The sequence below is a fragment of the Monodelphis domestica genome, chromosome 1 (assembly GCF_027887165.1).
Source record: "Monodelphis domestica isolate mMonDom1 chromosome 1, mMonDom1.pri, whole genome shotgun sequence".
NCBI classification, from domain to species: domain Eukaryota; kingdom Metazoa; phylum Chordata; class Mammalia; order Didelphimorphia; family Didelphidae; genus Monodelphis; species Monodelphis domestica.
The window spans coordinates 333,591,448-333,619,394 of record NC_077227.1 but is presented as its reverse complement, the minus strand read 5'-3'; the positions used below and the strand labels follow the sequence as shown (position 1 = coordinate 333,619,394).

At 36.7% G+C, this 27,947-nt stretch overlaps 1 protein-coding gene across 3 annotated transcripts in view; it reads right to left on the bottom strand.

Moving 5' to 3' along the window:
- The window catches only part of SYNE3 (spectrin repeat containing nuclear envelope family member 3), a 188,086-nt gene that overhangs the window by 26,432 nt on the left and 133,707 nt on the right, over positions 1-27,947 (bottom strand). For 2 of the 3 annotated variants that reach the window (XM_007473629.2, XM_007473627.3), the window contains 5 exons: positions 26,946-27,118; positions 21,628-21,757; positions 18,606-18,764; positions 10,399-10,551; positions 9,163-9,201 (listed from right to left, as the gene is read on the bottom strand). In XM_007473629.2, coding sequence (XP_007473691.2) covers positions 9,163-9,201; positions 10,399-10,551; positions 18,606-18,764; positions 21,628-21,757; positions 26,946-27,118 — 654 coding nt within the window. The remainder of the gene's footprint in view (positions 1-9,162; positions 9,202-10,398; positions 10,552-18,605; positions 18,765-21,627; positions 21,758-26,945; positions 27,119-27,947) is intronic. The other variant, XM_007473628.3, reaches the window with a different exon arrangement.

Here is a 27,947-nt window from a genome sequence, read left to right as displayed (position 1 = left end):
CTACCCTGTTTCTACTTTGCCTTCTCATCCATAATCTACACAAATCACTTCTCCTCTAGCCTAATATCAACTAAAACAAGAAAGAGTTTGGATTAAATGATCTCTAAGGTCCATTCTTTCTCAAATGTTTAATTACCGTACAATTGTCAAAGCTACCCTACACAGGCACTGCTCTCAGGAATTTAAAGGAATTCCAATGGATGTTGACATGCATATTCATACATTGTTTAAGAAAATCAGTCCTTTTGGGGCACAACTAGAGAGAGTGCAACCAGAGTTTGATTCTTAATATTGACATTTTAGGTAGTAATAAAACCTTAGACATCTTTTTTACCCTGTCTTACTTTATTCATAAGGAAAATATGGAAAACAATAACACCTCATAGGGTTTTTGTGAAGATCAAATGAGATGATGAATGTAAAGTTCTCGATTTAGATGTGAATTATTATTATTGCTGTTATTAAAGCTTATAGGTTTGGTTTTAGGATAAAAAATGGATATGATTATATTGAACTAAGTAGGTGATAGGGTTGGTGCCTTGTTCACCCCTCTAGACTGAGAGACAGCCTTGAAGATAGAGTCAAGAGGCCCAGTGGAATATGGCCTCAGACACTGCTAACTCTGGAATTATCAATCCAATCTCTGATATTACCTTTATAACTATAGGTAAGTCACTTAACTTCCCTCAGTTTCCTCATCTGTAAAATGAGCAGCTTGACTGAATGGCCCCTGAAGTCTTAGTCCTAAATCTATGTTATTTCCCACTGAGCTCCCTCAGTTGTAAAATGGATGCAAATGCTGTAAACACTTTGGAAATGAAAGCTATAAAGGGATGAGCTGGGTATCTCTATGTTACATTAGTTCAATAAGAGTGCACAGTTCCTAATAAGAGTCCTCACAAATGATAAGTTGTGAATTATTTGGGGACTTACAAGAGCACTTGGCCACCTAGCAAGAAAGAATTTAGAACTCTCTCCTGAAGAGAGCAGTCTGAATTATCTCTGGGAACTGAATACATCTCGGGAACCAATATACAGTATTGATTCCAAAACAGAAGGTAAGGGTTTTTGATTGTTTTTAAAATGTTAATCTTTTTTTTTGTTGCATTGGTTAAGTTTGTACAAAAACTTTTTAATTTGATGTAATCAAAATTATTGATTTTACATTTTGTGATTTTTTTCTAGTTCTTGCTTGGTTTTAAAGTCTTTCCTTTCCCAAAGATCTGACATGTATACTATTCTGTATTTACCTAATTTGCTTATAGTTTCCTTCTTTATATTCAAGTCATTCACCCATTCTGAGTTTATCTTGGTGTAGGGTGTGAGATGTTGATCCAAACCTAATCTGTACCACACTGTAGTCCAATTTTCCCAGCAGTTTTTATCAAATAGTGGATTTTGGTCCCAAAAGCTGGGATCTTTGGGCTTATCATAGACTGTCTTGCTGAGGTCATTTACCCCAAGTCTATTCCACTGATCCTCCTTTCTGTCTCTTAGCCAGTACCAAATTATTTTGATGACAACTGCTTTATAATATAGTTTGAGATCTGGGACTGCAAGGCCTCCTTCCTTTGCATTTTTTTTTTCATGATTTCTCTAGATAACATTGATCTTTTGTTCTTCCAAATGAACTTTGTTATGGTTTTTTTCTAATTCAGTAAAAAAGTTTTTTGGTAGTTCAATGGGTATGGCACTAAATAAGTAAATTAGTTTGGGTAGGATTGACATTTTTATTATGTTAGCACATCCTACTCATGAGCAATCAATGTTTTTCCAATTGTTTAGATCTAGTTTTAATTGTGTGGAGAGTGTTTTGTAGTTGTGTTCATATAGTTCCTGTGTTTGTCTTGGCAGATAGATTCCTAAGTATTTTATATTGTCTAGGGTGATTTTAAATGGAATTTCTCTTTCCAATTCTTGCTGCTGAGATGTGTTGGAGAAATATAGAAATGCTGATGACTTACATGGGTTTATTTTGTATCCTCCAAGTTTGCTAAAGTTGTTGATTATTTCCATTAGCTTTTTGGTTGATTCTCTAGGATTCTTTAAGTAGGCCATCATATCATCTGCAAAGAATGATAGCTTGGTCTCCTCAATGCCTATTTTAATACCTTCAATTTCTTTTTCTTCTCTAATTGATACAGTAGTACACTGTTAAATAACAGAGGTGAAAATGGGTATCCTTGTTTCACTCCTGATCTTATTGGGAAGGCTTCTAAGTTCATCCCCATTGCAGATGATGTTTGCTGATGGTTTTAGACATATACTGTTTATTATTTTTAGGAAAGGCCCTTCTATTCCTATAGAATTCCTATAGTGTTTTCAATAGGAATGAGTGTTGTATTTTTTCAATAGCTTTTCTGCATCTCTTGAGATAATCATGTAATTTTTGTCGGTTTGCTTGTTAATATGATCAATTATGTGGATGGTTTTCCAAATATTGAACCATCCTTGCATTCCTGGTATGAATCCCACCTGGTCATAGTGGATAATCCTCGTGATCACTTGCTGGAGTCTTTTTGCTAGTATTCTATTTAAGATTTTTGCATCTATATTCATTAAGAAGATTGTGAACATAGAAGAGTATCCATGTCAGACCTTTGGGAAAGGAAAGATTTTAAAACCAAGCAAGACTTAGAAAAAAATCACAAAATGTAAAGTCAATAATTTTTATTACATCAAATTAAAAAGTTTTTGTACAAACAAAACCAATGCAACAAAAATTAGAAGGGAAGCAACAAATTGGGAAACAATCTTCATAACAAAAACCTCTGACAAAGGTCTAATTGCTCAAATTTATAAAGAGCTAAACCAATTGTACAAAAAATCAAGCCATTCTCCAATTGATAAATGGGCAAGGGAAATGAATAGGCAATTATCAACTAAAGAAATCAAAATATTAATAAACACATAAAAAAGTACTCTAAATCTCTTATAATCAGAGAAATGCAAATCAAAACAACTCTGAGGTATCACCTCACACCTAACAGATTGGCTAACATGACAGCTATGGAAAGAAATGAATGCTGGAGTGGATGTGGCAAAGTTGGGACATTAATGCATTGCTGGTGGAGTTGTGAATTAATCCAACCATTCTGGAGGGCAATTTGGAACTATGCCCAAAGGGCACTAAAAGACTGTCTGCCCTTTGATCCAGTCATAGCACTGCTGGGTTTGTACCCCAAACAGATAATAAGGAAAAAGACTTGTACAAGAATATTCATAGCTGCGCTCTTTGTGGTGGCAAAAAATTGGAAAATATGGAGATGCCAGTCAATTGGGGAATGGCTGAGCAAATTTTGGTATATGTTGGTGATGGAATACTATTGTGCTCAAAGGAATAATGAACTGGAGGAATTCCATGTGAACTGGAATGACCTCCAGGAACTGATGCAGAGTGAAAGGAGCAGAATCAGGACATTGTACACTGATACACTGTGGTACAATCGAAAGTAATGGACTTCTCCATTAGTGGCAATGCATTGATCCTGAACAACTTGGAGGGATCTATGAGAAAAACACTATCCACATTCAGAGGAAAAACTGTGGGAGTAGAAACATAGAAGAAAAACAACTGCTTGAATACATGGGTTGAGGGGATATGGTTGGGGATGTAGACTGCAAACAGCATTAGTGAAATAGGTTCTGATCAAGGACACATGTAATACCCAGTGAAATTGCGCGTCAGCTACAGGAATAGTAGGGGCAGGGGAGGGAGGGAAATAATATAATTCTTGTAACCAAAAAATAATGTTATAAATTGACTAAATAAATTAATTTTAAAAAATAAAATGTTAATCTTTGAATGAACAATGAAAAGAGAGAGCCCCAACTTCAAACAAAATTAAATTTGTTGCAAAACAGAGACAAATAGCTCCTAATATTATTCTAACTATAGATTTCTTAGCTTGGCTATTGGTTGACTCAGCTTTCATAACCACAGAACCTTAGAAATGGAAAGAAGCTTAAATGTCTGGATAAACACATGGATCTCTCAATGTGAGAGCTGAAATATTAGAAATATCTGCATGAATATTTATACAATGTTTAAATTGGAAAGGTCTTCAGAGATCAATTAGTTCAACCCAGATGAGATGTCTGCCCTCTACCTGAATTCTCATTTATATGCTGTCTCTCCCAATTAGAATTTGAGGTCCTTGAAGACAGGAAATCTTTTGCTTTTCTCTATTTGTAATCCTAGCACTTAGCACACAGTAAACACTTAATAAATGGTTTTTCATTCACTTTCATTCATTCATCTTTTCACCAGAGAAATGAAGTGACTTTTAGAAATTTACATAGTAAGACAAAAACAGAATAAGGACTAGAGCCCAGATGCCTGGAATAGTAGTCTAGTGCTTCCAGAATTACAATATCTAAGAGTTGGAAAAGAATTTAGAAGACATCTACTTCAAATATTATACTTATGATATCCTTAAAAAGTGATCAGTCAGTCTTTGATCAAAATATCCAATAAAGGGATCTTATAAGTTAGGTCATTATACTTTTGCACAGCTCTATTGTTAGAAAGTCTTTCCTTTTATCAAAGCTTAAAATCTGCCTGTCTGCAATTTCTCCCTGTAGGTCTTTGTTCTGTTTTCTGGGGCCAAATGGAATAAATTGAATCCCTGTTCCACACAATAGCCCTTCAAGTAATTGAAAGTTGCTATCCTGTCTTACTTGAATCTTCTCTGCTTTTATTAATCATTGTTAAGTATCCACAAACCATCTCTTTAACACTGTATTCTAGAATTTTACAAAAAAATCAAAGTTTAGATCTATGATTTATTGCTTGTAGACACCACTCCTTCCCTTTAGGGGAAAATTTGGATCCTGGCCCCTCTCAGTTCCTGTGACTTCACTTTCATTTGCCATGATCTTTCAAGGATGACTGATAATAATTTAGTTATCACATCTTACATCTCTTTTCTGATTCCAGGAATTCACTGATTCCTGTCTCAAGTTTAGTCAACATATAGTCTTTCTTCCTTAGTTTCATTTAAAAAAAAAAGTATTCCTTTGGGAAAACGCCAACCTTGTCTTCATTGAACTAAGAAAAAACCAAACAAAATCAGAAAAAAAAAAGCAAATATATGGATGAGTTTATAAAGCATAGTTTGGCTGATCCAAACAACTCTAGAAAAGATTTATTGGCCTGCACCCTGGTTCCTCTTTAAGTGTATGGCCATGCCATCCTGCCTGAGTCAGAAGGAGTTTGAAGGGCCTTTGCTATAACCTCAATAACAGATAAATTTCAGCAGATAAGGTGTAAAACATCAATGTTTGGAGAAAGAAGTTGACTAGATAAGAAGTTAGCATCAGGGCATTGTCTATAGTTTGACTCCTAATCCAGCACTGACCTCACAGGCCTGAATCGATGTTCTTTTAACTTATATCTTAATTCTCGCTTACTCTCTTGGACTGTGATGTGCTGAAGAAATCATAGTACCAACCCAGCTTGGCCTTTTGATTTAAGCTTATTTGGATCCTGATTTAGACTTCACCCTTCCTCCTCAGGAAGGAACTATTTCTCCCTAAACCCTAATACTTGTCCAAACTGCTGGCAGAAGTCACACACACAATGTTAGGAACACCACAATTCTTTTTCTTCTCTTCAACTGTCATGAGAAAGCCTGGGCCAAAGTTGTTTTTTTCAGATCTGCCATTACAGGTCTGCCCTTATTGAATAGATCATATTTATTACAGCATTTCCCTCATAATACTTATGTAAAGCATTATGGTTCCCATTTTACAGTCGAGAAAACTGAGGCTTAGAAAGGTGAAATAAGTTGACTCAATCACAAAGCTAACTAGTGGTTCGGATGAGATAAGAACCTAGAATCTTCTGACTACAAATAAGTCTAAATGCTTTTTCTTCTTTAATAAGCTACCTCTCAACTCCCTCTTGTGGCCAAGAGGAGCAGAATAAATTGTTAACTAGTCAATAGTTCTGTTAGAAGAATAGCCTGTAATACTACCGGTATCCATATGGCACACCTTTCGTGTTCTCTAATGAATGCATATTATATGAGTCAAGAGTAATCACGCTCATGTTAGAGGACTTTTCTTCTCTCTCTGAAAGGCATAGGGATCAGTTACCCACAACCTCCTAGAAAATGATCTTCCTTGTCTGGGAGAATGAATCAGTAGAAATCTGAGTTTGACATAAGAATTTAGAGGGAAATTTAAAAAGGTTCCCCTTTCTTTTCCAAATCCTCATGCCATGTGCTTTCCTCCCACTTTGAATGTCTGTGATCATTCAGACTAGAAGAATGAGAATACCACAGTCAGTGCAGAACCTAAGGGGCAAATTCAGCCCCTTTGGGAATAATAAAAGTAGTGCTATCTTAAATTAGTGCAGGGTGTTTCCTTCTTTGTTTAAAAAATGATTAAAAATTTTTTAATTTCAAATATAAATATAATAAATTAAACTTGTGCTGTAATTATTTGAATTTAAGTAAATTAATTTTGATATACAAAATGTCACAACTTTTCACCTATAACTTCTATGTCTTTGTCTTTGTTGACTCCCATTAATTTTTTCTTTCATATGGTCATATTGAGCATTTTCCCTTTGCATTATTTCATAAATATCTTTCCAGAAATCTTTATATTTCTCATGTTGTTGATTTTGAAGCTCTAAACAAACATTAGTTTAATTACATTACAGTATTTCATTATAGTAATGTACCACAATTTATTTAACTTGTATACTCTCCTATTGGCAGTATGGTTAAATGGGTAGAGATTCAGCCTTGGAGTCAGGAGATCTAGATTCAAGCTCTGCCTCTGTCACATACTGGCTGGATGACACTGGACAAGTGAGTTACTGAACCAGAAAACTCTTAGAGCATAAGTTGCAGGAACAGTTGCTGATCTTCTTTGAAAGAGGGAGTTACCTCACTAGAAGTTCCACATATCAATAATATTAAAGGTCCTGAACGACAACAGCAACAAAAACTCTATTGTTGGGGCTTTGGATTGCTTCCAGGTATTTGCCATTATAAATACTGAAATAAAAATCTTTGAACAGGTTTTTTAATTTCTATTTGAAAGATGTGCTTAACATATATTAAAATAAAATTTTCTGTTCAGAGTATATTGACAACAATTGAATCTATTTTTTCCAGGTTGATGAGTGTGAGGTAGCATCTGAAAGTTGTTTATAGTTTTATATCTTTAGATATCAGTAAGCATTTTTGCACATGACATCACAATGTGTATTTCCTCTTTTAAAAATAGTCTGTTTACATCATTTGACCTTTATCCTCTAAGGACTTGAAAGTGCCTTTGCAAATTCTTAATTTTTCCATAAATATTTTAGATGTCAAGTTTTTCCTCTCTAATAGGTACCATAAGTATCTTCTCAATGTGTTCCTTTATTTTTACTACTTTTGGTTATATAAAATGTTTTATTTTAACATATTAAAGTACACCTATCATATCCCTAATAATGCATTCTACTTATTTAATAGCAAAAGTCAGCTCCTCATTACAATCTAGATAAATATATTATTCCATGTCTTCCATTTTCTTTATAGCTATTTTCGCTATCATTTTAAGTACGACTAGAATCCACTGGAGCATATGGTGTGGGCTGAAAATTCATTTCCAGACAAATTGCTAGCTAATTCTCCCAGTATATTTGTCAAGCAATGAATCCTATTCCTCAGACTATTATTTATAGTTTATTATGTTTATTATCTATAGTGTTGCTAAATACTACTTTTCTGAATGCAATTGATTATATTTGGATTCACAATCATGGTACCATATAATTTTGATAACAACTTTGAAATATGAGTTAGTCTTAGAGAGCAAAATAATCTTCATTAGCTCTTTTAAAAAATGTACTCCTTGAGGTTTTTATTGATTTGCTTATCCATATCAACTTCATTATGGTTTTATCCAGGCTAATGAGGAAACCAAGAGAACTCAGTTCTATGCTAATATTTATTGAAAACCATTTGTTCTTAAGAGACATATAAAATTGAAGTTGAAATGGATCTTGGAATCATAGAACCATAGAATGTCAGTCCTAGAAAGAGAGTCTTAGATTCATAAACTATTGGAACTGAAAAAGACTTGAGAGATTAGATTAGTAAATCAAGGTTAAGACAGGGGAATTGATTTACTCAAATCTCAAAGCTACCAAGAGCCAGGAAAAGAACTATAATCTATGAATATCAGTTACCATTTGGGGATCCTTTCAAGCTGTCTAGATAGAGGGACTATACAAGATTTCTCAACTATTTTTTAATGATAGGCAGTGTTAGCAAATAGAGATATTAACTAGTGAATGACTAAACAAATTGTGATACACAATAGAGACTGCTAGGTGGTGAAGTAGATAGAGCACAAGACCTGAAGCTGAGAAGACTTGTTCAAATCCAGCTTCAAATACTTTCTTGGCTATGTGACTGAGCAAGTCACTTAACCTCTATTTGCTTCTGTTTACTCAACTGTAAAATGGGGATGATAATAGCGTCTATCTCCCAGAGTTATTATGAGAATCAAATGATATTTGTAAATATTGTAAATATTTGTAAAGCACTGAATGTGAAGAACACAGACAAGCAGGAAAAGACTTATATTAACTGATTCAAAGTGAAGTAAGCAGAACCAGGAGGCAATGTACAATATACAAGAAGCACAATAATATAAATAGAAAAAAACAAAAAAGCACAAAATTGAATGCTATATAATTATAATGACTAAGCTTGTATCACAAGAAGAAATAAGAAAATGCATTTCCTCTCCTTTTTAAAAACAAGCAACAATAGTATAAAACATGGCACACGCTATAGGAATTGGTTGATGTGTTGGTTAGTCTTGCTTTTCCCCACTCTATCTTTTGTATATTTTGTTGGCATGGCTCTCTTGAAGGGGTATGGGAATGTTATATTTGGAAAGTAAAATAAAAACAAAAGATATCAATAAAAACATTTAAACCCTTAATTGGATACCATGTTGAAATCCCATGTGTGCAAAGCTCCTACCAACATATCCTTATGGATTCGTTTTTATAATGTGGCTCAAAAAGGGCCTTTAAAAAGAGCCGTCCAGAAAGTCAAGGGGGGAAAAACACATTTCGGAGCAGATGCTCCACATGGAACCTTTACAGGCAGTACTGTTGAAGTGAGTAGCAGGAAAGCACCATACCTTTCTGAATCCAGTTGGCTTCCCAAGAGGACTGTGAGCCTGTTGGTTTTTAAGGGGGTCGGGGGAAGGGGAAGAGGGAAAGAATAAAAAGGGAGGTGGGAAAAGAAGAAAAAAGAAAAGTAAGTGAATTCAAAGTCCCAGTAGAGCCTACAATGGAATATTCATTTTGCTGGGAGAATGTTTCCTTAAAAATTCTGGTCATCTGGACAGCCTGAGCTAGCAGGTAATTTGATTTAATGAGCTTTTTAACACACATCAGGAGCACAACCCCGGTGGGTCTTGTTTCCAGACCACGTAAATCCGAGGCACAGTTGCCTCCTGCATAGCTTTGATTCTCCTGACACCTAGTGGTGAAACTTGCTTTGTTCTTGGAAGGTAAAAAGGAAGGCGGGCAAAGAATGAACTCAGATGAAGACAAAATGTAAACCACTGAACTTTGAGGCAGAAAGAATCCTTCACTCTCAACTAGTCCAATCACTAATTTTACAGATTAGGAAACTGACGACTCCAAATAGGAAATAACTTGTTTGAAAGTCACACATTTAGTGAGTGTCAGAACGTGGCATAGAACTCAGGTCTGGTCTCCTTATTTCTAAGCCAATATTCTTCCTACTAAACTAAACAATTCAACAAATATTTGTTAAGCAAGGTCCTGTCGGGGTGGCTGCTTTTCAAATAGTTTACAGTTATGGAGAGAAAATATATATGTATGAAACGAAACAAAAAGTATGCTAAGAAACAAATGAAATGTATAGGCAGCTAGATGGCTCAGTAGATAGAATACGAGGCCTAGAGGGGGGAAGACTCCAAGTTAAATCTGGTTTAAAAAACTTACTAGCTGTGTGACCTTGGGCAAGTCAATTAGCCCTCTTTGCCTCAATGTCCTCATCTGCAAAATGAGCTGGAGAAGAAAATGGCAAACCATAGCAATATCTTTGCCAAGGAAACTTCATGGACAGTAGTGGTGTGATATGATCCATTGGGTCATGAAAAGTTGAACCACACTGAATAACTGAACTATGACAATAAAATGATATGTACATCACGTTGTACTTGGAATTTAGGGAAGAGAAAAGTTACTTTAAGCATGTAACCAGGAAAGGTTGAATTCAAAGCATGGCTTTTTCTCAGCTTGCCTTATTAGGAAACAGTGCTATGTGGTGAATGTGATTTTTTTCTGTCTCCCGTGAGTTCCCATTCTTAGATGCCACAGTGCATTTGTTCCTTTATACCTACCTCCAGCAAAAGGCTGGAGTCCTTGAGTTTAGATTTGTAGAGCATCCAACGGTAGCGAAGGTTCTCTAGGTTTTCAGAGATCTCTCTTTTTGGTCGGAGATGAAGAAGATTTTCAAAGAGACGCTGACCTTTGGGGAGCCTATCTCGCAGCTCCTATGAAGGGGTAAAGATAAGGTCACCCACATATAAGACACGATAAATACATTGTCAGCCAGTAGTCCTAAAATTCACTTAATAAAACTAGACTACTTAGCCTAATTAGGAATAGGAAATCTTTTTTTTGTAAAGATATTTTATTTTACCAATTACATGTAATAATTTTCTACATAAACTTTCTAAAGTTTTATGATCTGAATTGTCTCCCTACCTCCCTTCTTGGAGATTGTAAATAATTTGATTTGAGAGATAGATAGATAGATAGACAGACAGACAGATAAATAGATAGATATTATCATGCAAAACACATTTCCATATTATTTATTTTTATAAGAGAATAATCATATAAAACCAAAGCCCCAATAAACTCAAGGGAGAAATTGTATGCTTTCATCTGCATCTAGACTTACAGTTTTCTCTCTAGAAGTGGGTGGCATTCTTTGTCATAAGTCCTTATATTGCTGAAATAGCTAAGCCTTTCACAGTTGATCAAGGAATAGGAAATCTTAATTTATGTTAAAAGCATTTATTTGCATAGTATAGTCTTTATGATCAACAATATTTGAATTCACTGAAATAAAAACCTACTATTATTATTAGTATCATTAATATCAGGAGCAGTTAGGTGGTACAGTGACTAGAGCTCTAGACCTGAAGTCAATCAGATTCATCTTCCTGAGTTCAAAAGTTATCTCAGACACTAACTTGCTGTGTGACCTTGAACAACTCACTTACCCTTGTTTGCCTCAGTTTACTCATCTATACAATGAGCTGAAGAAGGAAATGGCAAAGCACTCCAGTATCTTTGCCAAGAAAACCCCTAATAGTTCCAAAGAGCTGGACATAGAATAAATATGAAGAAAACAGAAATGATACAAATTGGTTGTTAAGGAGACAGGAGCAAACTAGTACATATTTAATAATCAGCTCCCTGGAAAAATGTATACAAGGCACACTATTTTCTTTTTTAATTCTTACTTTTTCTCTTAGCATCAATTCTAAATCAGAAAAGTGCAGACTTGCCCAAGGTCAGACAGCTAGAAAGTATCTGAGGTCAAATTTGAACCCAGAGACTGCCAACTCCAGGCTTGGCTCTCTATCCACAGTCCTACCTAGCTACCCCTATGACACACTTAAGGGGGAAAAAAAAGCACATAAGATTTTATTTTCTGTGATATAAACATCAATATACACAGAATTGATGCATTGTTTTTTTTTACTTTACAAAAAAAAGATAGATGAGAAACATTTACAGATCCCTTAGTAGTTTTTTAAAAGGTATAAATGTAATCAATAATTATATGTGTGTCCACTCCTCATCTCTGAATACTGAAACAGCTGTTATAACCTAGGAATTAGAACTTGTCGGGGGCAGCTGGGTGGCTCAGTGGATTGAGAGCCAGACCTAGAGATGGGAGGTCCTAGGTTCAAATATGGCCTCAGACACTTCCCAGCTGTGTGACCCTGGGCAAGTCACTTGACCCCCATTGCCTAGCCCTTACCACTCTTCTGCCTTGGAGCCAATACTCAGTATTGACTCCAAGATGGAAGGTAAGGGTTTAAAAAAAAAAAGAATTTGTCTAGGTATTGAAATGTACTTAGGTCAGTCATTTATTCTTTAAAAACACACAACAGTGGGGGGTGGGAGGGAGTGTGAAGATTGGATTTAGCCCCCCCCAGATTGTAACAATGAAGGTACTTATCTCTTCCTTTATTGTGAAGATTAAATGGCAATTCCCCATCTATTTTTAGATTTTAATCCCCAAAGTGTAAACCCAGTATTTAAAATAGATCTACTCATTTTTAACCACAAAAAGGTGTGAACTAACCACAAAGGTATGAACACCCATTTCATGCATTGAGTGGGAGGTCTGTGATCCATGTATGAAAGAGTGAGCAGTCTTGGAGAGGAGTGTCTGCTGTGATTGGTAGGAAAAATTAGGGGAGGTGGCACAAGAGAAAAAGGTCTTTAAATAGTGGAAACAGAGACACACAGAGGATCATCATCAGTCACTTGGAGTTGGACTGATGGAGGACAGTTACCCAGGCTTGGAGTGAAGAACAGTCACTCGGAGCTGGAGGGCAGACAGACACTTGAGAGACTGGAAGATAGACACTCAGACTTGGAGTGAAGACACTTGGCTGTGGAACTGGACCCCTGGAGGAGCTCATGCAGGAGACCTCAGACTACTTTCCTTTTAGATGGTCACCATGGTGAGTGTAAAAGCTGACTTAGTTCCTTGCCCTTTCTGGAGGTGTGAACCTCCGAGAAAGTCCCATCATCTTGAGACTCCTTTCAACTGATTGGTGCCTTAGAAATTCTAACTGGTTCAGAGGAAGCTAGAGCTCTCTCTCTCTCTCTCTCTTCCCTTTTCTCTCTTCCTTAATATCTTCCTCTATTGTAAAAATAAACTACCTTAAATTCCATTTTATTTGAGTAATTCATTTTGGGATTTAGTAATTAAATCCCTGGTGACCACCAATTTAATAATCAGCACAACCATAAATTTAACAGGGGCAGCTGGGTAGTTCAGTGGATTGAGAGCCAGGCCTAGAGACGGGAGGTCCTAGGTTAAAATCTGGTCTCAGACACTTCCCAGCTGTGTGACCCTGGGCAAGTCACTGAACCCCCATTGTTTAGCCTTTACTGCTCTTTTGCCTTGGAACCAATACACAGTATTGATTCCAAGACAGAAGGTAAGGGTTAAAAAAAAATTAAAAAACAAACAAACCACACACAACAGTGATAGCTTAGAACATTGTGGCTTTTATAATTTAAAGCAATTTGAGAAAAGTAAATATTTATTTTCTCATTAGGAAACATGAATATTTTCTCCATTGTCATCATCCAGTATCAAAAAAATTTCACAATTTAACATACCCTTTTAATCTCTCCTACACCTAAATGAATTTTTTTTGTTTTCAGCAATTCTGAAAGCAATTTCCCCCCCTAAATTTGGACTGAATCCATACCAATTGAGTATCCTCAACTAGGTACTAATAAAAAATATGTCAGCATACTGGAAGTCCAGGTGTTAACAAAAAAGGGTTAATATAAAATGTGCAACATCATTCTTAAAATTTTGCTATAATTCCATGTAGTAAAAGACCCTATTGAATCTTTGAATATTTCTCATATTCACTATGAAGATACAAACATCAATAGATGTCTTTGACGTGTTGTGCAACTTTGCCTTTTAGCTTCCTAAAATGTAAAAGATTTTGCCATCCAATTGTAAGCATTTTTTCTTCCCAGGATTTAATTTCACCTGTGTAACGAATTTTATCATCTTCAGAGGTACTCCTTTCAAGATGGCATATTTTACCATTCTTCATTTAAAAGCTTCATTTCCTATGATGAAATCCCCTTTGCTTTCTTAGAGTATACAGCATTAAAATATTGTAACCTGAATGAGGCTTTTGGGGCTTTCCAAAGACTTAGTTTTCATTTTTTCCTTATTGTTTCCTTTCTAGCCTTTTTTCATGACTTCTCTTCTTTCAAACTTCTTTTATGATTAAATTGAGCTTCATATAGAGAGGCCTGTTCTTTGTAAACTTTAAAATCTGCCTTGGTTGCTTATGCATATACTTTCTTCTTTAATTCTGCTAACTCCCTCTAAGCTTCAGCAAGCTTCTCAATTATTTCTGTGCTTTTCAAAACTGGATTTTGTTCTTTAAGTAGGGGTCGACATTCCACTATAAAATGAATGTATACAGTTTAGGGCTTCTTTTGTAGTAAGGGATTTCTAGCAGGGCATAACAGGGCAAGCTGACAGCATGAGACCCTGCAGCCCAACATTCCACTCAGAACTCCTAGAAACTGGGCCTGGAGACAGAGCAGTTGCAGAAAGCGGTTGGTGAACTCTGGAAGAGTGAGGTTGTTTTCATCTAGCAGTCAAGAGAGCCTAGGGGTGGATCTGGTTATTTCTGGGGTAGACTCAGAGAGCCAGTGGTCCCTTTTCCTTTGGGCTTCCTTGTTTCCTGCCTGACTTTGCTACTGCAGCTGGTGCTACTGCTGGGGAGAAGATTTCATCTGAGCCCTTACTGGGATTGCTGCTTGTCCCAAAAGAGGACTACAGTGGCACAAGAATCTTTGACCCATTTGTCCCTGGCCCTGTTCCTAACAAAACCCCTTAACCTTAAGTATTACTTTAGAAATTTAGTTTAGAATAGTTATATAAGAATAATGGGTTTAATCTCTAAGTGGGTTATAAATTAGTTAATCCCTGATCCCTTTTCCCTTTCTCCCTTTAGATAAACTGTATATATATATATATATAAATTTACATATATATTAAAAATATATATATAGTGTGAACCCTTCCTTGAACCCTCCCCATAACACTTTGGAGCATTAGAATACAGTCTTTCATAAACTACTCCAATGTATGTATAGAACCCCACCAGGATGGCCCCAGCAGCCCTGGATTGGTCCAGTGCCTTCATCACCCACCACAGCACTCCCACAGCAGAAATGCCTTAGCCTCTTCCTCCTTCAGCCCTCAAAGGTGGCAGTGGGTAGGGGCAAATCCTGAGCATGTTTGTGTCCCTGTGTGAGGAGCTGCCAGTCCTGGTTGCATGCCCAGAACACTTTTCAGATTAATCTGTATAATTAATATTTAAAGCAAGACAATTGATGAAACAATAAAGCAAGTCCCTATTTGTAATTTGCTAATTTCTAAATTGTACATGATTACACTGAATATTTAATAATTACTTCTGCAGAGCTGGTTAACTTGCTCTAGGACAACCTCTTTAGGAATTAGCATTAGTACTTGGGGGGGGGGGGTAATGATTGAACTCTTTTGAAGGAAGGAAAGAGATTCTATGAAAAAGAAGTGAAGAAAGGCTGGATTTCAGATATAGGAGATGGAGCACAGATATAGGAGAATAGAGAGAATGCCAGTTTGGCTGGATTGTGATGAGTGTTGTATATACAAAGTATAGGGCAAAATTGGAAAGATATGTTAGGGCCAAGTTATAAAGACTTTAAAAAGTAGATCAGCTCATAATTTATCCCATAAGGGAGTCATTGGATTTTATTAAGGAGAAGAATGCTATGGCAGGGCCTGGATTTATGGAAAGTGGCTTTGGCAGCTGTGTGGAGGATGAACTGGCTGGAGCTTGGGGAGACAGTTCGGAGAGCCCTGCCATAGTCTAGGCTGCAATGATGAACCTGAAAAGAGTGAAGAGAGAAGGGGTTGGACGATGAGCAAGATGTTGTAGAGGTGGAATCAACAAGAATGAGCAACAAAGTGGAAGCCAGAGTCCGGGGTCAGAACCCATCCTTGGTTTTACTATAGAAGAGGGAGAAGAAAAGGGGAGGTATCTTTAAATTCACTCCCCCACAATACACACACAGGAAGGGGAGGGGCAGACCTGGCCGGAAGTGTCACTGTATCTCCGCCCACACTGGGTCCCTTGCTTCTCAGCCTCAGTCCTGGTGCCTGAAGTCAAGCCCGCTCTCCCTCCCCTTGGTTGGTAGTGACTGCCCTTGTCACATGACCCACTTTCTGTTAGCTCCTAGAAGTATTACATATAACCCCTTCAGTTTAGGCTGGATCTCTTGCGTTCTCATCCCAGGCATCTTGAGGTAGGGACCTGGGATTGGGATGGGGAAACTGTGAAGGGTCAAGGGTAATTCTGAGGTTATAAACCTGGGAGATTCTGGGGAAAAACAGTGATATATTTGACAAAATTAGGGAAGTCTGAAAGAGGGGTCTTTGGGATTAAATATAATGAATTCCATTAAATTAGAAGTATTTTAAGGATTATCGGTTTTAAATATCCTATCCATGTATCACTATACATGCAGGTGGTGTATGAAGGAAGCTCAAGGAAGGCACTGGGGTTAGATATCTATATAGATATGTGACTCCTAGAGATAAGTCAATTATAAAATTATAAGAGGTGAAGGAGAGGGGGAGAGGAGAAAGAGAAAGAGAGAGACAGAGAGACAGAGAGAGAATGCAGAACAAAGCAGTAGTTTCTAGGACATGATGTGGATATGAGCCATCAAAGGATATCAGAGAAGAAATAGGCCAGAGGAAAATCAGGAGAGAGTAGTGTCACAAAAAACCAGAGAGGAAAGAGTTTTCATGAAAAGAGATTGTGATTGAATGGGCGAAATCCTTCAGCCCCACCAAAAAGATCAATGGTAACTTTGGAGAGAGAAATGTCAATCGAGTGTTGAAGTGTAAAAGGTTGAGGAATAAGAGCAGAAGTAGGGACAAGTACAAAAAGACTCTTTCTAATTTACTAGAGAAATGGGATTGAAGGAATGGTAGAGACAACTGAAAGTTTTTAAATAGGGGAGACTTGGACAAATTTCCAGTGCAGTAGAGAAGCAAGCATGGGCAGCTAGATTAGATAGTCCAGTAAGTGAATACAGTGCTGAGACTCATCTTCCTGAGTTTGGATCTGGCCTTACATATTTACTAGCTTTGTGATCCTAGGCAAGTCACTTAATCTGGTTCACCTCATTTTCCTCATCTGTAAAATGATCAGAAAAAAGAAAATGACAAACCACTCAAATATCTTTGCCAAGAAAAATGGAGTCGCAAAGAATTAGATACACCTAAATAACAAAAGGAAAGAAACAAGTTAGTCAATAAATATTAAGAATCTGGGCACTGTGTTAAGCACCTTAGCCTTCTGCTTTATCCTTGGAGTTGGCTTCTTGGCTGTAGGGTAGTAGCCACTATAGCCAAATCCCCCATGTCTGACCTGCTCTGGACCTTTTCTTAATGTTTATTACCAGGAAATCAAAGTATATGTAAATATTGCCTTCATTCAATGGTCCAGTTTGATCTGAAAGTTCAAACTCAAAGTTTTCAGCAACCATTCTTCCTTGGCACATTAAGAATAGAATCCTTAAGTTCAGATGACATTCTGATATTACTGGAGAAGGTTTCTAAGAAATGAAGTAACTTCTTAACGTACTTTTCAGTGAAATTATATAATTTTGTATTATTCATGTATATTGATTGTTTAATTATTATTAGTCTTTTTCATTTGTGTCTGACTTTTTCGGCAAAAACACTGAAATAGTTTACCATTTCCTTCTCCTGCTCATTTTACATATGAGGAAATTGAGGCAAACAGGGTTAAGTGATTTGCCTAGCTAGCCTCATATAGCTCATAAGTATATGAGACCAGATTTGAAGTCAGAAAGATGAGCCTGATCTGGCACTCTATTCACTGTACCCCCAGCTGCCTTAATTATTATTAGTATATAGAAAATTTGTTCTCATCTAATTTGATGTATTCAGGAAGAAATAGTCCTGGTACAAGTGATTATTATCCTTCTATTATTTCTTTAATAACAATTTAATCATTCTTTTAATGTTACAGATTGTCATAGGGAGAGTATAGTCAAAAAAAGGTTTTAAGATGTAAGCTCAGATAAAATGTATCTGATTATTACTGTTGTTGTTAATCCTGAATCTCAGAAATTGGATTAAGAGAATGAATGGTAGGACTTTTCCAAGATGCTTGGTTATGAGTAAGCAAAGAGAAATAGGAGTTTGTATCAATGTTTTCTAAATAAATCCCTATGGAACCATTCTTCTTAACATGCTAACAGTGAAGGAGAGGCTGCATGATATAGTGCAAACAATCGTGATCCAGGAGTCAGGGTAGGAGAATTCTGATCTTGGCACTGACCTCTTACTAGCTTTGTGTCTCTGAAAATTACTTGGCTTCTTTAGGAAAGTTTCCCCATAATCTAAGGGAGAAAATTGTATAACATGATCCCTAAGACCTTTTCCTACTGGATCATTATTCTATGATTCTAAGGTTTTACCTTACTCATTGTTATATGATTTTAAGGGCTCATCAAGCTCTAATATTTTATCACTCTATCTGGGAGACGAAAATCACAATACCTATTCTACATTTTTATAATCCAGAATATTTTTATTGATTACCTGAGATAATGAGTATGAAATACTATAAGTTATAAAGAACTATCTACTTTTAATGAATTATTTAAAATAACAATAAACATAACCATCAATAATTTGAGTAACACCATAGTAGGGAAAACATACCTTCAATTTATTTTTTCTTATTTCTGAGTCCTTAGCAGTGGAATTTTTCATGGCAATGATCTTGACCAACTTGATTTTTTCCATATGCAACCACTGTTCAAAGTCTTTCAGAAGTTTGGAGAAATTGTCATTACTTTCTTCTTCTTTGGGTGGACTTCTCTATGTAAGAGGGAGAAAGCATCAGAGATGAAAACCAACCATTGCTATCTGGCCATCCTTCTTCTATCTTAGAAAATATAAAAATGGGAAAAAGAAGACAGAATGAAAAGTCATTCAGCTAATATACATAAAAGGAAGAGTGTTTAATTTCTTTTTAGCTTAGCGTTCACTTTTTTCTCCATCAGGTTTTTGGAATTTCTCAGGAATGAGAGACAGACATATAGAGACAGGGAGGAGAGGGAGGGAGAGGGAGAGGGAGAGAGAGAGAGGGAGAGGGGAGAGAGAGAGAGAGAGAGAGAGAGAGAGAGAGAGAGAGAGAGAGAGAGAGAGAGAGAGAGAGAGAGAGAGAGAGAGAGAGAGAGAGAGAGAGAGAGAGAGAGAGAGAGAGTGATTTTTCTTTCAGTTTAGGTTTCTAAACTCTCAAAAAAAAAAATCTGGACTACAGAATTAGGAGCTCCAAGAAGAAATTAGCAAGAGTGGAAACAGGAAGCTTTCTTTCAGGGATGAGATTCTGAAAATAGAAATAAATCTAATAAGGGGAAAAGGGGAGATTTGGATAAAGAGAAGTATATATGTTCAAGAATATCAGTGACCAATTTAGAAGATGGAATCAAGGACTAGCAATGAAAGAATAAATACAAAATCATGGCATAGTTCTTTAAGAATAATGTGTTGTTCTTTGGTTGTTCAGTGCTGAGTCTTCATGGCCCCATGCCCCATGCCAGTATTGTCCATCAGGTTTTATGAGCAAAGATACTGGAGTGGTGTGCCATTTTTTTCCTCCAGTATAAGAATAATGTAGGAAACACTAAATCTCAGAATGATTTGAGGTGGTAAGAAATGCTAAGATCATGGGCAGCTGGGTAGCTCAGTGGATTGAAAGCCAGACCTAGAGATGGGAGGTCCTAGGTTCAAATATGGCCTCAGACACTTCCCAGCTGTGTGACCCTGGGCAAGTCACTTGACCCCCATTGCCTAGCCCTTACCACTCTTCTGCCTTGGAGCCAATACTCAGTATTGACTCCAAGATGGAAGGTAAGGGTTTAAAAAAAAAAAGAAATGCTAAGATCAATTATTTTTAGCTATATTGGAGGAAAGAGAAGGAGCATAGAAGAAACAGGAGCACTGGTTGGTGTGGATGAGACTATGAAAATGAATGAAGGAGAAAAGGCAAACTACTTTAAGTCTTATTTTGATTCTTATGTGTCAAAATTAGACTGGCAAGGAGGGGACAAAGTGATTAATAGGGAGTTGAAACCAAAGACTAATGAATACATGATGATGTGATGAACCACATCACAGGGTTCTTAAAGAATGTTCAGATACAATTACTGATCTTTTTTCAGGAAATTTATAAAATATCATAGAGAAATAGGACACCATAGGCGAGAGTGGAGAGAAGAAAGTGGATTGTTTTTTTCTAGAATTTTGTTAGAGATTAAAGTATAAGCCAATGAGCTCAACTTTAATCTCTAACAAAATTCTAGAACAAAATGATAGCTAATGAACATTTAGAAAGGTGGTGATCACAGAGAATCTACATAATCTCATTAAGAATGGAACATATTAGATTAACTTCAATTAATTTTTTTAAAGGTTTATAAGGCTGGCAAATTGAGGACCATTTTGAACATACTTTTTATGGGATACCCAATGTGAAAGGTCTAATAGGAAGCTGGTGATATAGGATTGAAAATCATAGGAAACAATAGGGATAGATGCATACATCTGAAAATCACCTGCATTAATTAAACCTATGGAAGTAAATGAGGTCACCAAATGAAAGAATGTAAAGAGAATACCCAGGACAGAGCCTTGGAGTATCCCCACAGCTATATGATATGATATGGATAAAGAACTAGCAAAGGAAACAGAGACAATTGGTCAGGCAAAAGGAGGAGAACCAGGAGAATGTTCTATAATGAAAATTTGGAGAAAAGAATTTTCCCAGGAAATGATGAACAGTGTCAAATGCAGGTCAAACACTGTAGAAAAGTCAAGGATGAGGACTAAGAAAAGGAACTTCTGATTTGCTATTTAAGAGTCCATGGGTAATTTTGAAGAGAACAACTTCAGTTGAATGAGGAGGCCAGGAGGCAAATGGCAAAAGGTTAAAAAAGTAATTGAAGAGTGGAGACAATCTGTATTGATAGATTTTTTTCTTGAACTTTTTGTGGGGAAGGGCATAAACTTCATGTGAAAGGTAGCACTTGAACTGAGTTTTTGATGCAACAGAGAATTTTAAGAAGCTAAAGGGAAGGAAAGAGAACATGCCAGTCATGGAAAGGCAGCCTGTGCAAAGGTCAGGACACATAAGAACAGCTGTGAAGAAGAGCCAACTTTTCTAGGAGTTGGGTTATAAAAGGGAGGAGATTCAGGATGATAAACTGAGGGAAGAGGAGGTTTTTAGTGGTAGAGGTTTGGACTTGTTCATTGGCAGTAGGGAAGAAACCAATATCTAGGGAGATATTGAAGATTAGAGAGAAGGGGTGATTGTTGGGGGGGCAGTTTGCAGTAGGAAACAGGAGAGTATGAGATCAAAGGTACATGTAGAAGGGTTGTCCTTGGTAAATAGGAAGGTCCTCTTCCTCAGAGACTAGAGTAAAATTATAGTGTCAAGGAGTTTTGAGATATAGAGAATAGGAAAAGAGGGGACTCATGCAAATGTTTTATTTATTTTCTCAATGTGTGGAAGGTCTTCAGCAAAGAGTTTATTGGTGTATTTTTCTGGAAAAAAATGAGGTTTGGAAGTGGGGAGTGAGTGGAATTGATATATTCCATGATACTTGGCTCAGGAGTCTCCAGTCATTTGCTCAGTGATCATTCTCTTTCTTGGAGACTCCTACCCACAACCCTTACTCACCTTACCCCGGTGTCTAGGAACAGAGTCCACAGTATCTATGAGAAACCCATGTTTTAGGATGTTGTTGGAAAAAATCAGTTTTGTCCCTGGATCCATCTCCTTGTTTTTTAGCTGCCACTTCCTGATGAGGCTGGAAGACACAAAAACAAACCAATTAATATAACTATTAATTTATGTGTATCTGATGACAGACTCTCAGAGGGACTCACAAGGCATGTTCCTCTGTTATGGCTCATGCAACAACAAAAGAGACAGACTAGGGACATACTTCACAAAAATATTTGGAAAGCCAAGACATAGTACTGGGTGGCAAGTTCTTCCCAGACATTTCTCATCTTTGATAGTTCCTATAAATATCCTTGAAGCCAATGGTGCAGTTCCATGACGGTCAAGGCATGCAATAAATGTTGACTGATGATGATGATGATGATGGAAAAGAGGTGACTGCAACACATTTACACTGAGCAGTCATGGAAAAAAAATTTCTGTCCCTCTGTGCTCCTACATCCCTATATTTTGAATAGTGCAAAATATTCCACTAAAAGGGTGCTCCCTCCCCATATTAAAAACAGTTAAGTAAAACATTTTGAAAGCCAATGGTTGTCTTACCAAACCATCGATTTTGGTCACCATGACTTAGTCATTTGGAAAATACTGATGCTCAGTCTCCACTTCTGGCTGTGGAAAAAACAACCAGATACCCTTCAGAGCAGCTATGGTGTGGTGGAAAGAGGATTGGATTTGGAGTCAGAAGACCAGGGTTTGAAACCATGCTTTGGTGCTTACTAGATACAAAAGGTAAGGAGAGAAACTTAACCTTTCTGTCCCTTAGCTTCATCATCAGCAAAATGGGAATAATAATGCCTGGACCCCTACCATTTGTTTTTTCATACCTAATCCTTCCATATTTTATTTATAAACTAGTAACACTGTGTATCACATACAATGCTCTACTTCCAATCTCTGCATTTTCACTGGATGTCCCTTTAATCCTTTCCCTGCTTACTTCTATCTTCTGGTGTCTCTTTCTCCAAATCTCAACTAGAATCATACCTTATGTGAGAAGCCTTTCCTGATCTTCCTTACTAATTATTAGTGTCTTCCCTCTGTGATCATCTCCAATTTATCTTGTATATATCTTGTTTACATATAGTTGTTGGCATGTTGTCTTCCCTATTAGACTGTGAATTTTTTTGAACAGGTACTCTTACTTTTCTTTGTATCCAAAGGGCTTAACTTTGTACCTGGAACATAGTAAGCATGTACTAAATGCTTGTTGAGTTGACTATACTCTTCTGTTAAAATTTAGTGCCTCTCATGGGTAGGACGAGCCAATATAATAAAATTGACCATCCTACCCAAACTTATTTATATATTTAGTGCCATACCCATGGAACTCCCAAAAAATTTCTTTACTGATTTGGAAAAAACCATAACAAAGTTCATTTGGAATAACAAAAGATCAAGGATATCCAGGGAAATAATGAAAAAAAACACAAATGATGGGGGCCTTGCAGTCCTAGACCTCAAACTATATTACAAAGCAGCAGTCATCAAAACAATTTGGTACTGGCTAAGAGAAAGAAAGGAGGATCAGTGAAATAGACTGGGGACAAGTGACCTCAGCCAGACAGTATACGATAAATCCAAAGATCCCAGCTTTTGGCACAAAAATCCACTATTTGATAAAAACTGCTGGGAAAATTGGAAGACAGTGTGGGAGAGATTAGGAATTGATCAACACCTGACACCCTACACCAAGATAAATTCAAAATGGGTGAAAGACTTAAACATAAAGAAGGAAACCATAAGTAAATTGGGTAAACACAGAATAGTATACATGTCAGACCTTTGGGAGGGGAAAGACTTTAAAACCAAGCAAGACATAGAAAGAATCACAAAATGTAAAATAAATAATTTCGACTACATCAAATTAAAAGGCTTTTGTACAAACAAAACCAATGTAACTAAAATCAAAAGGAAAACAACAAATTGGGAAAAAAATCTTCATAAAAACCTCTGACAAAGGTTTAATTACTCAAATTTATAAAGAGCTAAATCAATTGTACAAAAATCCAAGCCATTCCCCAATTGATAAATGGGCAAGGGACATGTATAGGCAGTTCTCAGATAAAGAAATCAAAACTATTAACAAGCACATGAAGAAGTGTTCTAAATCTCTTATAATCAGAGAGATGCAAATCAAAACAACTCTGAGGTATCACCTCACACCTAGCAGATTGGCTAACATAACAGCAAAGGAAAGTAATGAATGCTGGAGGGGATGTGGCAAAGTAGGGACATTAATTCATTGCTGGTGGAGTTGTGAACTGATCCAGCCATTCTGGAGGGCAATTTGGAGCTATGCACAAAGGGCGATAAAAGAATGTCTATCCTTTGATCCAGCCATAGCACTGCTGGGTCTGTACCCCAAAGAGATAATGGACAAAAAGACTTGTACAAAAATATTCATAGCTGTGCTCTTTGTGGTGGCCAAAAATTGGAAAACGAGGGGATGCCCATCAATTGGGGAATGGCTGAGCAAAATGTGGTATTTGTTGGTGATGGAATACTATTGTACAAAAAGGAATAATAAAGTGGAGGAATTCCAAGGGAACTGGAACAACCTCCAGGAAGTGATACAGAGCAAGAGGAGCAGAACCAGGAGAACATTGTACACAGAGACTGATACACTGTGGTATAATCGAATGTAATGGACTTCTCCATTAGTGGCAGTGTAATGTCCCTGAACAATCTGCAGGGATCTAGGAGAAAAAACACTATCCATAAGCAGAGGACAAATTGAGGGAGTAGAAACACCAAGGAAAAGCAACTGCCTGACTACAGTGGCTGAGGGGACATGACAGAGGAGAGACTCTAAACAAACACTCTAATGCAAATATTAACAACATGGCAATGGGTTCGAATCAAGAACACATGTTATACCCAGTGGAATCATGCGTTGGCTACGGGGGGTGGGAGGGAGGAAAAGAAAATGATCTTTGTCTTTAATGAATAATGAATGGAAATGATCAAATAAAATACTATAAAATTAAAAAAAAAAGAATGATTTGGGGATTTGGAGAGTGTATGGAGATACAGACCCATCTTCTCTGATCAGACACTTGTACCTAATGCTTTAAATATAGCAGAAAAAATAATCATAGGCACAGAGGGAAGGGAAGGAAATAAAGCGTTTATATAGTAAAAAAAAAATTTAGTGCCTCACTAAGACTTGAAGACAACCATGGATTCTGAGTAGTTCTTCATTTGGAACATAAGCTTTGGCAGGTCCTAGCAAGGTAGAAAAACAGTAAGAAAGATGCTAGTGTTATACTGTTGCCTGGACCTGATGAGGAACCTCAATGGGGGCCATAAATTTCTTCAGTCACAACAGCTCATGAAATAGGGGCTGGAATCTTTGATAGTGAAAGGATCATACTTGGCTATCAATCATCATTAATGCCTGTACTCACAGAGAAAATAAAAACACAATAAAAAATCCTGTCTCTGGTCCTTATGAGTGAAAGAATGGAAGGCTTCCTCCCTGAGGGCATATGACAGCCTAATCTTCATATCCTCACAATGTGAGATGTGGAAAGGATTTTATTCAGCAGGCACCCAAAGGGGGAAACTGAGAAATTTATTTGCCAAAGTTCCCACAGCAAGGCAGTGGCAGAATGAGAATTAGCATTTGGTTTCCTGAGGTCCAGCATAACACTCTTACCTTTTTATGGGACCCGAGGAGCAGCATTCTGCTGATAGAACTTAAGTGATAGGACAGGGCCAATGAATAGTTAGGTATTTGCTCTGTGTTTCAGAGGACATGATGATAAAGATGTATTTTGCATTAAAGAAACCTAAATGTCTGAAAATCCAGATTTTCCACTGTCCAAAAGATACATTTGGCAATGATAGTTCATTTTACCAATATAATTCTTTACTTTAGCAAAAGATTCACAATACCATTTCTTTGACTAGCAAGCTCCCTTATTGAGTTTCAAATACAATTTGACTCATAAAAATTAGAATGACAAATAACTTTTTGGGAACAGGAATAGTTCTCATAAAGTAAGACAAATGATTAATAATCATATGGTTTCAGGAGAAAACTACAAAGGACCTTAGAGAGCACCTGTCCTGATTTTGTAATTTTACAAGTGAGGAAACTGAGGTCAAGGAACATTAAACTACATGCCTAAGTTCACAAAAGTTGGTAAGTGGCAGAATTGGGATTCAAACATAGGTCAAAGTTCTATCCATTACACCAGTAGAAACTAAGATCATAGATACTGTGGATATTACCCAGAAGATGATATGAGATAACCATTTTGATACTAGTCATCAGCAAAAGAGAAAATTTTCTCAATACACAGTTTGTGGCAGTTGAAGTTGTCTTCAGTAATTGTGTGGTAGATATTAAATGCAAAACCAACTTAACTGTCATTAAAAATAAATAAGTAGCTGTTATCAAGAGTCCTTTCTGGAAAATGTGACTCATTATTATAAGTTTTTGGATATACTGAACATTGTCATGTTCTTAAAGTATGGGACTTACTATGGGACTCTACAACAGGACACTGAGTCAGCAAATATTCATTGAACTAATTCTTTTGAGCTCATGAACATTTTATTTGCATGTTGCCTAGACCCCCATATGTAGTTGGATGGGCAACCCAATAAGCTGGTCCATTAGTTTGCATATCTGGGACAGGTACTGCTAATGGATAATAAGTTAGGTAGTTCCAGACTTGAATCAGAGGAAGAGAGTAGACAAGAGCTTATTTGGAAATTAGACAGTCTTTTCAGCGATCCCACAATGTTCTTTGCCATAAAATCCCACCTTGTAAACATCAATATTTTCCTATTGATGCTATTTGGCAATTAATGCCTTACAATGATCTTAAAAGGGAATTGTAAAGAACCAAAGGGTGATAGAAAGTGAGCTACAGCATATTACCAAGAAGGATAATATATACCATCTATCTGCACTGGTAGAGATAGTACTCACATTAAGAAACTCTCATTGTACTCACATTGAAGAAAATATTATAGGCAAGGCCCTGCAACAAGAGAATTAGAGCTCTAACCAAATACAATGAATGTATAACAAAGGTGGCCCTGGGCATCTTCACATGTATGACATTTAAGTGTGTATGAAACAATTTTCAAAACACTTCAAATGATTTCTACCATCACTTTAATGAGCTCACATGACATAGGGGATTGATCACCAATAACTTCATCTGTTTTTCTGAATATTGGGTCACAAGAAATGTTTGAAAATATAAAGAAAAAAATCTTAAATATCTGTTTACCTCAACAATGTTTCCTCAAGCAACTTCAGAGCCTTCCAAGACTCCATCAGTTCCTTTAATTCTTCTTGGACAAGAGCTGCTCCCTCAAGAGATGATGTCTCCATTACCAGCTGGCCATGAGCTTCGATCAAGTGCAATTGTACTTCCTTATCAGGGAATTCAGCCACCAGCCTCTGAAAGATGAGTGGCTCCATGTCAAGATTCATAGTCTACAACTAAGATACCTGCCAGTTGCTCTTTAGATCAAGGGTAAGGAGTAAGGATTAATGTTAGAACCAAATAACCATACCTCTTTAAGAGGACAAGCAACTTTAGCAAGATTTCTTTTCCATTGACTTAATGTTGCTATTAAATATGCATTATTAAAATCAGTTGATTAATGAGGAAGAATGAGAGGAGGAGGATGCCAAGTTATGAACATGAATGACAAAAAAGATAGTGATCACTTTAAGAGAAACATGAATGTTTGGAAGAGAGGTAGGTTGGACAAGATAATAAGTTCTGTTTCGACATCTTGAATTTGGCATGGTATTTAAGTTGGAAATGTTCAGAAGACAATTAGTGATGTATCAGAGTAGATTCAAGTCCGAGAGAGGTCAAAGGCTAGATATGTTGATTTGGAGTTATCTTCATGGAGATAATAATCAAACTGATGTGATACCCAGTGGAATCGCTCGTCGGCTATGGGAGAGGTGGTGGAAGGGGTGGTGGTGGGAGAAAATGGTCTTTGTCTCCAATGAATAATGTTTGGAAATGACCAAATAAAATAATGTTAAAAAAATAATCAAACTGATGGAAGTGTTCTACAATGAAAAATAGGATAGAGAAAAAAGAAGGCCAAGGACAGAGTCATAAAAATATTTTTACGTATATGGGATTGGATATAGATTATGATCCAACCAAAGAGACTGAGAAGTACTTGGAAAAGATAGATGGAGAACCAGGAAAGAACAAATAGTGTCAAAAAACATAACAAAACAAAACCTCAACAATAACCCAGTG